The sequence below is a fragment of the Solenopsis invicta genome, chromosome 7 (genome assembly GCF_016802725.1).
Source record: "Solenopsis invicta isolate M01_SB chromosome 7, UNIL_Sinv_3.0, whole genome shotgun sequence".
NCBI lineage: Eukaryota > Metazoa > Arthropoda > Insecta > Hymenoptera > Formicidae > Solenopsis > Solenopsis invicta.
Genome location: NC_052670.1, coordinates 11428665 through 11445922, shown reverse-complemented (window position 1 = coordinate 11445922; position 17258 = coordinate 11428665). Strand labels below are relative to the sequence as shown.

Genomic DNA, 17258 nt, shown 5'->3' with positions numbered 1-17258 from the left:
TATGTACTACATGTTTTTATTTTCAAATTCTCTGATACATTCTGGGATTTCAATACAAAAGCTTACTTGTGATCATCAACATTCATGCAATAGCTCTAAAAATATTAGAAAATAAATTTTTCTCATTCTCTAAAATTATATTTGTATTTATATATATATATATGTTATATATATATACACATTAAGATAAAGTCAATTTCAGATATATTTCTCTTGTATGAGAAAATATCTCACAAATATGTTCAATGGCACATGTGTTATTCACATGCTGTGATATTATCCACAAATTACTTTTGAAGAATAAAATTATATTATTCTTCATTCAAATTATATTATTACTTATATTTATTTTTCACGCAAGGCTAACAAATCATACACTTAAATATATGTGCAAAATTTGAAAATTTAATACAGAATTATTGTTCAGTATATAGAATCTTTTTATCTATTGTTTATATTCTTGTTTTATAGATTTATTTCAATCTACTCGTTTCAAATTTTTAATATTTTTCTAAGGTTTTGCTCTGATTTTATTCATAATACACAAATGATGTAACGTCTATTATTATCAATAACCCTGCTTCAACTATCGAACTTGAAATTTATGAATAACACAAAACATCTTGAGTTAAAATTAATCGCATACTAATAGTCAAATACATGTCACTCAGAAAGAAACTCTCGTTCAAGTGCAGCACCCAATGCATTCCATTCTCTGTCATCTTCGTTATCATCTTCAAGATCGTCCACAGAATCTTGTGAGTTATCACCTAAATCCAAATCATCAGGTAATTCTCCTCCTCTTCTAAAACGTGCACCAAGGTCGTCATCATCACTGTCATTATTGTCATCGTCATCACTATCACGATTGTCATCTTTATCCTTGGAAGAACCTTTATCTGATTTGCCATTATAAATCTTTCTCTTCTTTTTTCTTGAAACGCCCAATTCATCTGCATCTGTAACATGAAAAAAATTTTGAATCTTATAAGTACAAAATTACACCCAAAAAGTTATACTTTCTGGTAAGTTGAAATGTAAACGTTTTAAAGAGTAATTTATAATTCATGAAAAAGCCAAAGATAAGTATTAAATAGCTCAATGTGAAAACAGTCGCCTGTTAAATAAAAATCTGGATTTTTGACACTTTTTATATACATACATACATACATACACACACACATATATACACTAAAAATTTTGAATGGGATATAGAGAGAGATCTAGCAGAAGAAAATAATTTCTTCTGCTAGAAACAAAGTCACGTAAAAAATGAAATTTAATTCCTCGATAATAGTAAACCGCAATATCATGTCGTTCACTGAGGAGTATAAAAACTTTAAAGTAAATTTTCAAAATAAGTTTAGTCCTCCAGAAAAAGTGGACAAGAAACTTACAACTCCTTTCCATAAAAATTACAGTTGCAATAAAAGCAATTTAGAAACTTTGACGTATCTAGGATACCTTAATGCAATGAAATGACAATTTTTAATATTGCAGTATATATTATATATATGATTTTATAATTTTTTTTTATGTTCCTTTTTTTTAATGCATAGTCATAAAATTGCAGATAGAATTGTATCCGAATTTTATTGCATATTACAAATCCTTACCATTCATAGAATCTTCAGAATCGGAACTTAGGCGTCGTGTCCTCGTACCACATTCTTCCGCGTCATCCGCATCTTCTTCGTCTTCTAAAACCATATCTTCCATGTCCTCGTCTACTTCCTTGTCCATAAATTCGATCTCCTCTTGAGTAAATGACATTAATGGATTGATAGAGTTGGCAAAGGAGTTTGTATTATCGCTTTCTACATCCTCGATACGTTCCGGACTACTACAGTGCGGTGGTGGTACTCTCGATCCGCGTGCCTACGATACTTCATGATTATTATTAATGCCGAGACATGTGTGTTAAACAATTATTTTAAAAGTAAATTTACTTAAATGTAAGCAATGTAAAAAGTTTTGTAATAGTTATAAAATTGGTAAACTTTGACGTTAATATAGACATAGAAATTAATTAAATATGAAATCCTTTTATAGTCTATTAGTAACGTGTAGCTTTCCCTTCCCAGAAAAACTGTAAAGATTTTATTGCGAAAAAATTCTTTACAGTTTTTCCGGGAAGGGAAAGTTACACACTACTGAATCTGAATCTCTCGTATGAGGAGGAGAGTACTTATATATACTTATAAAAGCATTATTAATATTACATATTTCAGCTTCATAACTGTGTTTCGAGTCCGACGAATATGCGGCGCGGAGTTTAAGTTGAAGAGTGTAAAAATTAAAAGTTATTCAGCATTCAGAACCACTGTAACTGACATAGACTTTCTAATCTTGTGTTTTAATTTTGTCCGATATAATTTATTATTGCATATATATTTAGACAAACCTCAGTTATGTAAAATCAACTAAATATTACCTCTATCAAATTATTATTACTTTTACTAAATTAATTCTTTTACTTATCTTAACATGGCATTTTTTTAAATTAAGGTTTTTGGCGCTTTACATAGATATAAGATACATAGACCGAGCATTCGAGGAGTGGGAGTAGAGCTCACGCGTGAAAAACTAAAAAGAGGTAGCATGCTTTAGACCACTATTTTGTCTTTTTCTCTCTTGTCTTTTTTCTGTTTTCTCTTTTTTTCTCCAAAGCATACTATCTCTTTTTAGTCTTTCACGCCCCCACGCCCGAATGCTAGGTCTATGTATTCTATGTCTATGGCGCCTCAGCCGAGAATTTCGCGTTGACGGTAGCGACGATCTGTCGTGAACAAAATTAAAACTAATAGGCGTGGAACGACAGATTAACGATGAAATTTTGTTGTTCATATCATTTCGTTATTATGTGTTTTATTGTAAAAATGTGACTTGTCTCGTATTTACCAAATTTGTAAAAATGGACCAAAAATAAAATTTCTTTAAATTTTATACATAAAAGCATATTTTTCACTTCTTTCAATAGCTACCCGTGTGTTTTCCTGTCTGAATAGGTTTTACTTTAAGTGCTTTTTATGACTATTTATTATGAAGCAGAAAAAGGATAGTCAAGGTCCATTTTTACAAGTGTTTTAAAGTAATCTCGTTATTCTGTTTTATCCAAATTCTCTTTATTTACAAATGCCATGTCGGAATTTTTATGTGTGATTTCTCGCTTATGATATCACGACTTCAATATGGCTACGGCAAATAGACAGGAGCCTTAACAAATGTTTGCTTGACAGCCCGTGACCGCCGCATTTGGTTGAATGGACTAATATTTTAAGCCAATTTTTTTTTCTTCAATTTTGATATGTTTAACTGAATCAAATGGCATTACATTTAAGAAGTTTTTCTCTGTAAAATAAACTAGAACACAAAAATCCAGTAAAAATTAACAAAATGACAAAAAAAAATTAAAGGAGAGCTTTTCATCATTATAAAATGTAATTAAATAATAGTATACAGTCAACTACAGTCAGTTCTATAAAAGAATTAATACTTTATAATTAAAAAATAAATAAATGCATTTTGAGCTTTTATTCTCGAGTTACTTTTGCAAAACCACAAATTTACAACGCTGGATGGATCTGACTACAGTTTCATATGTTAATATTTTGAAATTTAAAAAGTGTTTTAATATTTAATATATAAATAGTATACCAAAGAATTTCAATCAATTCATATATTTATATTAACGCGTAAAAGTTTATCCAATTTTACATTACAAACTTTTGTACTCCTTTTAAACAATGTAACTTAATATCACAAAACTGTGATGTAAGCTGATGTTTTTTTACCTGTGATGTAAGCTGAAACAGGTCTTCCTCCACACGTTCCCAACGTTCTGCACATGTCCACAACCAATCCGAATTTACAATTTTTATTTTTCCATGTTTTTTAGCTGCATTTGCCTTTGCCGTACCTTTTCTAATAGCAACCAGATGCGTGGTCTTCTCCGTTAATTCCTGGCAAAATTTTGTCATTATTTATAAAAATATGATAACATATTAAAAATAACAAATACAAATACAAATTCATTACTTGAGTCACTTCCGCTCCGAATGCTCTTGCGACTTTATACGCGCGGCTTTGGTGAAGCTTTTGATGAGTTGGTATCAAGCCACTGAAAGTCAAGCATACTCCTTTCAGAACTTGAGAGCGCACTCGCGGGATTATATCCCGTAAAGACTTTCGAGTATTTTCTTGGTCCAGTGTCTTGTAAAATTCTCTATGAATTCTCTCAAGAATATCTTCTAAGTATAATAGATAATCATCGTCATCTTCATCTATTATGTCACTGTCCTGCTTTGGCATTGCTTGCTTGTTATCTTTATCAGTTTCCACAGATGGTCCAACTTCCGTTACTTCTTTATCCGTTTTATCGCTCTCTCTTGCAGTATTAGATTGAATATTAGATTCTGCATCCTTTTCAGTATTCACTTTGGTATCTTCCTCTTTCTCATTCTTCGTTTCTTCGTCAGTCTTCTCATCTTTCTCATCTTCATGATTCGTTTCTTTCACAGAGAGACTATCTAATGGCTGTCCAATTTCATTTGAAGATTTAGATGTATCATTCTTGCTATCCTTATCTTGCGACTCATTTGTACAGGATTCATTTGCATTTACCGGTTCCGACAAACGTGATACATCAACCTTTTCCAAGCCTGGTAGTGCATTAATATCGCCGGTGTGGCGGAAAAAATGATAAGGTTTTACTTGAACCAAATTTCCACATCCCTGCCACACGTCTTCCCTATCATCTATGATACATACTAAGTCATCGCCGCATGGAAATAAAGCTCTGCAATAAATAATACAGAAATGTGATTTCCAAATATTTATCTCTAATATTATGTAAAATTTAATAGTAATTTATAAATACTTGAGATTTGCAGTTTTGGACGCTGGATCAAAACATTCATCTCTAGAAAGTATCCTGTGAGAGAACAGGACTTTATCCTTATCAAGCAATGATGCAACAGTGTGCGCGTAAATTCTTGCTCCAAAAGTGCAAATGTGTAATTCATATAAACTGCTCATTTTCGAGAGAAAACGCCGAGTGTTCGGCCTTAATCGGGTGTGATACCACGGGGAGTTTGGCCCATATAATTGAAAATGGAAAACGTCCTGTAAAAAGAAATATAAGTTTTAATTACTGTCACAAATTCTACATCAATATAGCTTTTACTATAGAAAATTATATCAACATAATAAAATAATATCCATACATACTTTTAAATTAGGTGGAATATTATCGTTTGTAGTATGAACAATTGTTTGATCGAGATCCACAAGTAGCACTAATTTCCGATCCCTTAAAAGACGTTGCTCATCCTCCTTCCCAATTTTTTCCGCTAATTCTGGACACACTTTCAGCTCTGGTATGCTGTGTACCATAGGTACACTGGCTTGAGATACTCCTGCTACATTTCCATCTTTGTTGGTCTCTTGTACCCTCAGATCAGCCCCACACTCTGCGCATAAGTCTATCATCACAGTGGGATGTGTACATCCTTCCAATAGAGCTATCACTTGCCTGGAACACTAATCGACTATGCAGATATCACAAAATTCACTATATTTTTAGTAAGACACATAATACAACTGTTTCATTTAGAAAATACTCTTCTACATGTAATATAATTATTATAAAGTCCTCTCTTATTTTAAGAATATCATAACATTAGAAATTAGACATTTATTTTAAAAGAATATACAGATTATTTTCATTTTTTTCTCTACTTATAAAACTGATGCAGAAATGGTGCAGAAACTATCTTTTTGTTTAAGGATTAAAAATCTAATATATCAATGTGTCAAGTTTAAGAAGACTTATAAATCTTTACATAATTCTCGTTTGAAGCAAGACAACAAAAAAGATACGTGTGTTCCTCGTTCAAAGGTACTTAAAGTTGGCAATTTTGGAGACTTTTCAGTATGATGACGTTACAAAAATTTACATCAAAACATCCATCCAAAACAAAGATTAAGGAAAGGATGCATACCCAGGCTGAACGATGTCACCCTCCTTGACCAGAAGCTGCTTGACGCGACCGAAATTCGCAGCCCGCAGCTTCCGCTCGGGCTCCTTGGCCTTCTCGTCGTCGACAGCATCGGCAGCGGGCAGTGTCGCGTTCTGGTACACCAATAATATTCTGCCCGCCGCGACCATCGTGTCAGAGCGTACCCTCCATTTCAGGATTTTCCCGGGCGATCCGTCCGACGGAAATGTGACCTCTATCGCTGCCATAATTGCGCACTCACGCACATTCGGAGCGCAAAGGTAACGCGATTCGGTGATCAAGGGCGTGAAAATGCTATTGTATCTTCTTAACCTCGCTCGAGAGAACCGTTCTTGCGTATTTGCGCGGGAGACAAAAACAACGCGGGACGTAAACACGACCCACGTCAACATCGATCGAGAGACGCGAGAGCGCTCGGATACATGCGCAAAAAGGGGAAGGAGAAAGGGAGATGCGTGACCAAACGTGATTGGCGAAGATCTGCCTTGGCGATCGCGTGGACATAAAAGATAGGATCCGCACGGTTTTGACAAGATAATAATCGAGCATAGCAAAGAGGAAACAACGCAACGGCGAAATTGATTGACACTTCCGCGTTACAGTAATATTAATTTAAAAATGTCTCTTTTCTCAAATTATCTTCAGACCACAATGAATAACAACTTTCAATCAATTTTTTTCGACTCGAGAAGAGCTTGAGAACTGTTCAGGGTTTGCCGTATAAGTTTCAAAATTACATGTGAGGATTGTTTACGTTATGTCTGAATTTTTTTTTCATGTAAACAAATACAAGCAGTGCAAATTATTATAAATGAATAACATAATACAGAAAAAAGTAATCAAGGGCCAGTTGTTCCACCTTCGAATAAACTATGTGGTAAATTATCTAATGGATAAATATGTGTCTACACACAAACCTACAACATATGTGCAGACATAGCCATTTATCCGTTAGATAATTTAACAAATAGTTTATCCGGATCTGGAACAACTGGTCCTTATAATTACTTTATAAGATTATAACACATTTGATTATAGTATTGATAAAATATAAAAGTATATAATGTTAAATTAAAAATCAAAAAACAATATAATTTTTGCCAGAATTGGACGTTTACACATAAAATAATTTACAAAACCTGACAAAATGAAAACAGTCGATAATGTCATCGTCCTGTAATTATCCTCGGGCCCACTTGTCAGTCACAAAAATTTTACCTTTGGTTTGCCATCTGTAGCAACACTTCGTCGATGGAGCATGAATGAAATTTTCGACCGTTTTGAAATGAATTTAAAATTGTTTGAAGTTAAGTGACGTTTGGAGGTTCGTGGCTCGTATCTACGGCCGAGAAATAGTGTGTGGCGTGATCTTATGCTATTTTCGAACATTTGATGACCGCTTTTGAGTTCCTTTCTTCCTTCGTAAGATGAATCAAACGGAAAGTAACTCCAGGCCGGGCACTGCCATTAGCAACGTGATGTATACTCCGCGCACACCGCGAATGCGCCAGCGAGAACGGTTCGACCTGAGTACCAGGCCAGAAGAGGACGAGACTGACGGATTGGAAGGTACAGCGCGTATTTTTCATATTTGAAAAGGACTGAAAACCTTATTCTTCCGAGATGTAATCTGACTGTTATACATTGATCAATTATCTAGTAAATTAAATATTTAACAACTCTTTATGTTTAAACGTTATATTCTAGTTTTACTACAAATTACGAATAAATTAAATTTACAGAGTTAGTAGGCCAAACATGGAACATTTATGCAGCATCAGCTCTGTTTGGAATCAAACAAGATGATATTCATTTCAAAATATATTCGAAGAGATTAAGAGAAGAAGTTGCAAGCAACCTGTCACGTGAAAATGTAACTTATGATGCAAAATTTTCGATTATGGACAATTTTGTCTCTAGGCCGAACACTGAGGATCCAGCAATTAAGGTTTGATAACAATTTTCATTTTTGATACTTTTTAATTTTTTATTAAAATGTGTACATATTAGAGACAAGATTTATGTTTGTTTTAAATATATTTTAGATTGAAGTTACAGCTAAAACTAATAATCGTGAAAATGATGTTGAAAAATCTATTTATAAAGGAATATTATTATCTTGGAGGATAACACAGACTGAATCAAATATACAGAATTCTATTAGATTGCCTCTTCTACTATGTCGTGGCACTCACAGCTGTATGAATGCAGTGCATGATATCATTGGTCGTATGTTTGACTGTTTGGTGGTTGCTTTACCAGTTAATGAGGACGACTTGAGCTGGTTGCTTCCAATTATAATTATAGCAAGTGACAAGGATGACCAGCCAATAGTTGATGGTGAAGTACAAATGGAATATATAGTGCCAGAATTACCAGTGACAGATACCATTACAGTTAAATTTCACACTTTAGACCTCAGGAAAATATTATCAGTGTATGTGTGTTGATGTTTAATTATACTAAAACATCTAATATTATTTATATACTCTGTTTTATATTGCTAATTAATTTGCAGCATTGTCGAAGATCAAGATAATAGAGTTAATGTATCTCTTGACCATAAACATATAGAATTGTTTCACGAGGTCTTGCATAAGCAAATGTTAACACTAGGAGGTTTGCAGTTGGGTTTATGTATGCTGCATAGGATTAATCTGCGTGGAGTAACAATAAGGGAAAACAGAGTGAGTTTTTACACATTGTTATTTTTTTCTTCTATTTTACATTGAAATTATGTTAGAATATATTTTTTTATTAGAGATATGTATATACAGCCTTTTTTTATTTTCAGATGAAAGTAATGAATACAGATATTATGAATAATGTATTGTTGTATTTTAGTGACAAAGCTCTTGATATATTTCACACAGTACATATTGACATATGACTTCTTATTTTAATATAATATAAATAATATATGGTTTGATCTTCCAAAAATAATGTCAAAACCTAACTGTTATTAACGAAAGATCTGTGAGATTTAATTTATATTGACTAACAAATGTACTTATTAATTTCAAAAAATTTTAATAGCATAAATGATATAAAAAAAATGAATATTACATTTATAATTTATAACATTTGTAACATTTTAATAACAATAATTTAAGATCCATAATGACAAAAAATCCAATAAGTGTCGATTTTGGAAGGTTAAATTAGTAAATGTTATGAGTATTGCAATAATTATTTATTTCGTGTCATTATTATAATAAAAGAAATAGGATATAAAAATTTTAAATAAATGACATTGTATCTTTGTTAATAAAAAAATGAGTAGTAATTTTACACAGTTTGTGTCAAGCATTTCAGATATAATATAAAAGGTTTTTCCACAAATTACATATATTCAAATTTACGTTCTGCAATAGCAAAATAAAAATTCATCCACAGGATATAGTTTGTAATCAGGTTTATCAAAATTGAGTTGAAGGCGAAATTCATTCTAAATTATTTCTAGTTTGAGATCATTAATGTTTAAAAAAAATGGGTCCTTAATTTAAGCAACGCCTTCTATTTCCATCTGTAATAAATTAAAAAAAGAAAATGTATTAATTTAATGAAAAACAAGTGTATGTGTACACAAACATATACACAAAATTGATTCATCATTCAATACAACTTAAGAAAACTTACGGAATTCATAGCAGTCGTGGTTTTGTTACATTTTTTGGCTTCTATTTTTTGCAAATGATGTTGAAAATCTATGTAATCATCTGGTTTCTCATTAAACAATGAAGGCGCAGATATTCCAAGTACTTCAGATAACATAAAAGGTTTTAACCATGTCACAAGTGGAGTGCATCCATAAGTATATATCGCTTCGCGATGATAAAATAGAAATCCATCCAAGGGATACAGTTTGCTATCAAGATTTTCTAAAGCGGAACTTAAGTCCAAGTTACAATCGATATTTGGTATAGATAAAATAGGATATTTATTTATATCAGTGCGTTTTTTTAATTCTGGTGTTTCCATGAACTTGGTTTTGAGCCAAAATAGCCTCAACTCACTCTAAAATAAAATATTGCATGTACATATGAATATAAAATATAAAATGTAGTGTATGTATATATATATATACATATATATATATATATATATATATATATATATATATATATATATATATATATATATATATACACACATATAAGCATGCATAGTAACATATGCAATGTATGCATATATGTATATACATATATTCCTTCCACAAATACACACATATATATTACCTGGCAATTTGTGAGTGGTAAAGTACTCCAATACAATACATCTAATACATAAAAAACTTTTTGACTCTTTACCCAAATTCCATCTATAGCAGCAGAGTGATGCATGTTACTAGAAGGATTTCCACCTGGAAGTGCTGAAGGGAAGACAGCATGTATAATGCCGGCTCTAGAATATGCCTTTGTTTCACCCTAATTTAAAATAATTATTAAAATTATTATACGTTTGTAATAGATAATTTCTTATAAATATAATAGCAGAGACGAGTTAATACCCAGCCTGAGATGAGCCTAACTCGATGTCCTATTGGACATGGAACCATAATCCATTTTTCAGTGAAATCTTGCGGCGCATCTAGCATCCATTCTGATAGCATCATTCTATAAGTTTTGGACTGATTTGGAATAATCCTGTAGTGCCACGAAGCATACCCTTCCACTTTCATATAGTTCAGATCTTTTTTATTGCAAATATGATTTGCTTCTCTATGTTCCATATGTTTTTTCCAATACTTTTTTGCATTCTGTTCTTCACATTCCATACATTCTCCTTGCTCACATTCATCATCCATATATTCATCTTCCATATATTCCTCCTCTATATATTCCTCATCCATATGTTCTTCGTTTTCTGATATAGAATACTGTTTTAAATGCATACCACGTGCAGCATCAATAGTTTCTGCTCTAAATCTATAAAAATCATAAAATAGCATATCATATTTGTGTAAAAGAATTTCTATAAAATGAGAAAAAAAGAACTTCAGAATAATAAAAAAAATATGATAGAAGTGAAAAATTAAATTAAATTACGAGTAAATAATTCTAGCAATAATAGATATGATTAAAAATGCAAAACATTGAATGTTTTAACTTTTTTTTCATTAGTTAAGAGAACAAAAATTAAATTAATCATTTAAGTTCACTGATCATTTTATGAAATAATTTTTTATAACTATCCTCAAGTTAAACTTTTTTTAACACTTATTAGTAATTCTTTTTTCAATCTATACAGAATAATTATTTAACATATGAGTATATATTTCACTAGTATATATATTTCATTACATTTCTATCAATTTTTTGTATGTCTTTTCTATATGTATATTATATTAAATGTCTTGAATTTCTTTTAATATAAGAGACACACACACACACAAATAATAAATAAAATATTCCTATAAATAATCTGTTATACATACTTCTTCTGATATTCTAATAATAGTCTACGTCTTTCTTCTTGAGGTGTAATCTCATCAATGTCTAACTTAAAATAATCTCCTTTTATGTGGTTTTTATAAAATTGCCTACGAACAGCTTCCCTTGCATCACAACTAGCTTTCTTTGTGTCATTTGTGTTATCATTTATATTATCACTTGTGTTATCACTTGTGTTACAGCTTATGTTATCATCATTTTTGTTATCACTTTCATTTTCATTTCTGTTATTACTTTCATTTTCATTTGTATTATCGCTTGGTAATTCCGCCATTTTCACTATGTTCACAAAATATCTGAAACAAATATAAAAGATTCTTATTTCAACAATCAATGTAAACTGTTTTAATGATAATTTTGTTTCATGTATGAATAAGATACATTATTTTTCTCAGATAATAACACATTCCATACTACATAGGTCATCAATGACTCATGCTAAACTTTCCATACAGGCCATTTGATATTTAGGAGACAAAAAGAAACATAACTATCAACTAATTTCGAATAGCATCCTATACAGCACAGAGTACAAAATAACATTTTACTAATATTGCAACAACATTGCAACATTTTAGGAATATTGCAAAAACATTCCAATATTATTGTAGAGCATTGCTAGAATGTTTTAAGCTAGTATTCCAAAATGAGTTCAAAATGGGATGTGTGTAAATATATAATTATGATGTACATACAATGCAACATCAATACATTAGGCCTTCTTTATAATAATCTTTATACGTTTTAATTTATTATGAAATACATTTTACTTGACAACTAATATAAACGCAAACAAAAATGCCGTAAGTTTGTGTGGTCTACAAGTGGCAAGGTGAACAAATTACCACATGATATAACATGGAATGTATTAATAGAAACAAGAAATACAGAACATCTCTACACAAACATAACAAACGAATTATAAACTTCTTTCTGTGCTACTTTCCATCATATAAAATCACAAATATTATTTGAGGAATTGACTAAAATTATCCAAAAAATAAAACAATGATATATCCATTACCAAAAATGTCAATAATTTTATAATAATTCGTTAATTATACAACGTAAATTGTAATACCTTTATGTAAGTAAAATATCTTCAATTATTGAAATTATTTAAATTTCCTAACACATGGTTTGCATGCCTCACTGTTCAGTTAGTCATCGCAGTAGAACAAATTTAATAGACTCAACTTCAAACCTTAACTTCTATTGTAACTTCTATTACTTCTTTACGATTTCACACACACTTTACTTATACCTACTAATGCCTACCAGTATTGATGGAGTAGTTATTACAGTTATTATTATAAGACTTGTGGAACAAACACATGCGCAATAGCGCAGCGTGAGACGCCGTTAGTAGCGTACATATTTTATGAGTATGCCCCTCTAATATATTTATTCATTCCAAACAGTATAAAATTAATATATTTTTATATAGATAACCTCTAATATATGCCCGCGCGTTTCTACTACTAAAATAATTTTTTAGCTTCAAAATTTTCTTAAATAAAATTTTAAACTTTTTAAAGTTAGATTAAAAAATTAATATGTAACATACTTCTTAAAATTACATTGAGAGTATACACATATAAAAATATCTGCTACTTGTAAAAATTAAATTCAACTTTTATATATAAAAGGGTATTCTTATAAGAACAAGATTTTAAAATCTTAATTTATTTAATAAAAATTGAAATTTGAGCAGTTAAAATTTAGAATAAAATTTGTATACAAAAAATTTATTGTAAATAAAAGGTTAGTATAAAAATGTGGGGATATTGAAATAATTTTTAATCATATTTTTATCAACGCTATCTACTCAACGTTAACTGAATTGGAGACGCCTACCAGGACTTGTTACACCGCATACGTTACTGGTTCGCCGCGCATGCACTGTGCACAGAACATTATATTTGTTCACGTTACATGCTCCATTATATTCTAACGTGCTCTAAAGGTGCGCCCACATGGGATGCGGAATGGTGGAACTGCGGAACGTTTGTGATTGGTAGCGGCTTCATTCCGCCGATTCCGCCGTTTTCTTTTTCTGTTTTCAGCGGAATAACTTTTGCGCATGTATTCGTCTTTTACGTGTTGTCACGAAGAAAAAAAAAGACTAATTAATTAATAAATAATTAATTTATTAATTTTACTAATCCATCAAATAATTGTCATTACGATATCGATTTCATGCTATCTCCTGATGCTAAAAACCACAGTGTTATGTGTAGTGGAGTTTCAGGTAAAATGGGATCACGAATTACTTGTTTTTGGTAATAACAGGTCCGACTAATTTTAATAATTCATCAAATAATTGAGGTGGCAATCTAAAATAATCAATATATTTTTCTTCAGCTTGAGCCTGCATTTTTTTCGGAAAGTTTGCCTTTCCTCCTTACAATAATTTTTTTTCTGCGTCGAAAACTCGGAATATGAGGCAGCGGAGAAGATGCGAAACACGATCAAACGTGACACAACTTCGTAACAATACATCGCATTCGACTGACGACGAATGTTAGCACAAACGCTCGACAATTTACTTCACTTCCGACACTCCACGAAACTCTCGAAACACTCGCTCGCGTCAAAAACTCTTACGGGACGACGAAGATGCGAGTTGAAATTTGAAATGCGCAGCGACGCGCCACGACTTTCCCCCGTTCCCCCTAACCGTCGTATGTACCGACCGACTGCTGGCACTGCGTAGTAGCGGCGGTAGCAGCGCAGCGGCGCGCAGGCTCCAGTCACGTGAGTCATGCGTCACGCCGCTACGCCGACTACGCACTCTACGCAGTAACAGCAGTCGGTCGGTTAGGGAGCACGGCAGAAGGTCGCGGTGCGTCGCAGCGCGTTTCAACTCGTATCCTCGTCATCCCGCACGAGTGTTTGATGCGAGCGAGTGTTTCGAGAGTGTCGTGGACTGCCGAAAGTGAAGTGTCGGTCTTCGTATGCTTCGTACCGACATCCGTCATGTCGAAGGCATGGTGCGAAGTCGTGTCGCGTTCAATCGTGTTTCGCAGCTTTTCCGTTGCCTTTTATTCCGAGTTTCCGACAAGCGTGAGCACCAGGAGGGTTTCGAGAGTTCCGAAAACGGAGGCTCGCGCGTTCGTGCCAAGTATGAATCAAGAAGAATCGTTGTGAGGAGAATCTTGGATCCTTCGTGTCGCTCAGACGACAATGATCGGTCGGAATGGCACGAAGTCGCGTCGCGCGTTTAATCGCGTCTTCTTCGTTGCCTCGTATACCGTATCTCGAGTTTTCGACGGGCGTGAGTACCGGGAGTGCCGAAAACAAACCAAGTGTCGCGCGTTTGTGCCAAGTATGAATCGAGAGGAGGAGGAGGATCTTGGATCTTCGAAAGCGGCGGCTGAGACTACGAGACGGAGCTGGACGGAGCGATCAGCGAACGGTGAGTCAATTTATTTGTACAAGTATCTACTGTTTATTCGCCCCCACATTTCATTATTTGTGTCTCGTCCTGATTGCGCTCGCAATTGCGACTTAATAAATCGCACATAATTTCTATCCGTTAGGATAGAAAAAATTTAAAGTTCGTGGACGCGCGCTCGGCACTCATTCCTTCGCCAGGTGTGCCAACAGATGCGATTGATGTGCTTTCCGAGGTATTGGCCGACTGTATGTATATACATTGGCATCATAGTGTATGTTCTTGTTGTAGAGATGGCGTATGGCGTCTCGAAAAATCGTATCGGCTAAAAATCGTGGACATGGCTATTTTCAAAATTTTCTTTTCTTCTTTTCGATTTTCTTGTAAAATCTGTCTTATCCAAGTTTTTTTTATGCGTACTTTTATTCTACAGAAGGATTGCGATTTTCTTTTTTTTTTGCGATTGTATACAGAATACACAATTTTGCAATTTTAATTTTGACGCAATCTTTGTTGATCAAATGCAGTATGATTTTGTTTTAATTTTTTTAAAAGCCCGCAAATAATAATAAATAATTTATCAGATTTCATTGCTGCAATGGCAGATAAATAACCGTGTTGTTATGTTTTATATGTATCGATCTGTTTGTCTTTTTGAAGCAAGAGCGAAAATGTAAATCAAAATCGGTATACAAATACAGTTGGTATGCAGGCTTTCCTGTATCCTATATGAGCTACAATATTCTTAAAATATTATACGAATATTATTCAAAATTAAAATAATATTAAAATAAAATATTCCGAGAATATAATGTTTTTTAATATTAAATTTAATATTCCAAAAATATTATTTAATATTAAATAATATTGTGTTATAGGGTATGTGTTTGTGATTTTTGAGATCAGTTTGTTTCCTATGTCCCATGGAGCGGAACTTGTAAAAATGCGTAATCGATATATAATGACAAACACTATTCCGGCAGATCTCATATAAGTGATTTACGGGAAGACTCTTGCAATTGATTAGCGCTAATTGCGCATTCCGCAATTTTTGCTCAATGGGACATATAGGAAAATACATCTTAGAGGAGCGGAATTGGCGGAATAAAGCGCCGCTATCAATCACGAACGTTCCGCCATTCTGCATCCCATGTGAGTGCACTCTTTAAAGTATGTTCGAGCATGAGCATGCGTTACGAACAAATCAGAACAAACCTATACATCTCACACTATCTACAAATATGTGATGTTCTCGACAATTCTCAGACGATTTTGTTAAAATATTGATGTTATATTGTCATTAAAGTTTTTTGAAAATTATATAATTTGAGTGACAAAAGAAAAATATAAATATGCCTACATATGAAATGCCGTTGTTGCTACGCGTCATGAAAAAGGTATCATAGGTTATGTTTTTTTTTATCTCGGAGATAATAAATAAAACGTTAATTTACAATAATCGCATGCATGTGATATATATTATTTTACATAAATAATATTGGATCTTTAGCACTTATAAAATAACGAGAATTTAATATGTATTTGTAGCCGGAACTGGTAGCAACCTTAAAAAGAACGGCCGAGTCGATATTTGGTACCGGTGGTTTTATCAGAAAAATTGAAAATTGTGGAGTGAAACCGCTTCCGTGCAAAACTAATGCACATGGACACGTTTATCGTGAAGCAAAGTAAGATTAAGTGATTATAACTCTAAAAGTTTGCATATAATGCGATTGATCGATGAATTAAAAACCTTACTTATTATATCTACGATGTCGGTAATGCTAATTAACGCACAATTGAGCTGGCTCTATTTTAGATTGGGATAAACTTGAGAAATTATTCTTTTATTATTTATTATATATTTATTATTATATAGGTACTTAAGCTAAAGTGAAACATTTGCATCATATTTTACTCACATATTTCTTTCATATTTCTCCTTTATATTTCCAGCCATTTTTTTATATATTTTGATGCACCGCCACATGAAATAGACAAAATCACAGATAAATGCAATAGAGATATTGATATCGTTAGATCAAAAATATTCAAACAAAATGAACCATCTAAGGTGAAATGTACGTTTCATGAAGAAATGTTACCACCACCTTACAGGTATGATCTGTAGCCCAGTCTCACATAATATAACCTGCGAATAATTTGTAATCAACATCCCATTTATTAATTATACAGGCCTAGCGTCCAAAAACTGATGGAGATGACAAAAAGGCAGGAAAAGCGTAATACACGTGAATTTAAATACAATAATGGATTGGATTATTATCCTTTTAATAAATAGATAAATAATATGTGTATAGATGTTGTATTTCTTTTATTGTTATATATTACACATTATATATGGGTCTTGAAATAAAATATTTTGGA

General features: G+C 32.5%; 4 protein-coding genes across 8 annotated transcripts; 2 read left to right on the top strand and 2 right to left on the bottom strand.

Annotated features, from left to right (window-relative positions):
• LOC105202412 (RNA polymerase II subunit A C-terminal domain phosphatase) lies at positions 1-6429 on the bottom strand. Of its 3 annotated transcripts, none has more exons than XM_011170917.3 (7): positions 6003-6429; positions 5230-5533; positions 4880-5124; positions 4039-4798; positions 3795-3962; positions 1617-1878; positions 1-959 (listed from the first exon to the last, which is right to left on the bottom strand). In XM_011170917.3, exons 1-7 carry the CDS (start codon positions 6410-6412, stop codon positions 664-666), a joined length of 2445 nt encoding a protein of 814 aa, XP_011169219.1. In that variant the 5' UTR covers positions 6413-6429; the 3' UTR covers positions 1-663. The 3 variants fall into 3 exon arrangements, with proteins under 3 accessions (XP_011169219.1, XP_039308202.1, XP_025989870.1); XM_039452268.1 differs by having other exon boundaries at positions 5230-5549; positions 6003-6428; XM_026134085.2 differs by having other exon boundaries at positions 5230-5541; positions 6003-6428.
• Positions 6430-7133: 704 nt separating this feature from the next.
• Positions 7134-9311, top strand: LOC105202410. Its single transcript, XM_011170913.3, has 5 exons — positions 7134-7589; positions 7763-7968; positions 8066-8457; positions 8539-8707; positions 8815-9311. The coding sequence occupies exons 1-5, from the start codon at positions 7448-7450 to the stop codon at positions 8908-8910; spliced, it is 1005 nt and encodes a 334-aa protein (XP_011169215.1). The 5' UTR covers positions 7134-7447; the 3' UTR covers positions 8911-9311.
• LOC105202411 (snurportin-1) lies at positions 9199-12867 on the bottom strand. 3 transcript variants are annotated; one of them, XM_011170915.3, is made up of 6 exons: positions 12752-12867; positions 11458-11769; positions 10531-10948; positions 10259-10447; positions 9660-10037; positions 9199-9546 (listed from the first exon to the last, which is right to left on the bottom strand). In XM_011170915.3, exons 2-6 carry the CDS (start codon positions 11745-11747, stop codon positions 9523-9525), a joined length of 1299 nt encoding a protein of 432 aa, XP_011169217.1. In that variant the 5' UTR covers positions 11748-11769; positions 12752-12867; the 3' UTR covers positions 9199-9522. The 3 variants fall into 3 exon arrangements, with proteins under 3 accessions (XP_011169217.1, XP_011169216.1, XP_039308205.1); XM_011170914.3 differs by having other exon boundaries at positions 12555-12846; XM_039452271.1 differs by having other exon boundaries at positions 10331-10447; positions 12555-12846.
• Positions 12868-15814: 2947 nt separating this feature from the next.
• Positions 15815-17255, top strand: LOC105202409 (probable 28S ribosomal protein S6, mitochondrial). Its single transcript, XM_011170912.3, has 4 exons — positions 15815-16267; positions 16419-16558; positions 16827-16988; positions 17067-17255. The coding sequence occupies exons 1-4, from the start codon at positions 16223-16225 to the stop codon at positions 17170-17172; spliced, it is 453 nt and encodes a 150-aa protein (XP_011169214.1). The 5' UTR covers positions 15815-16222; the 3' UTR covers positions 17173-17255.
• Positions 17256-17258: the final 3 nt, after the last annotated feature.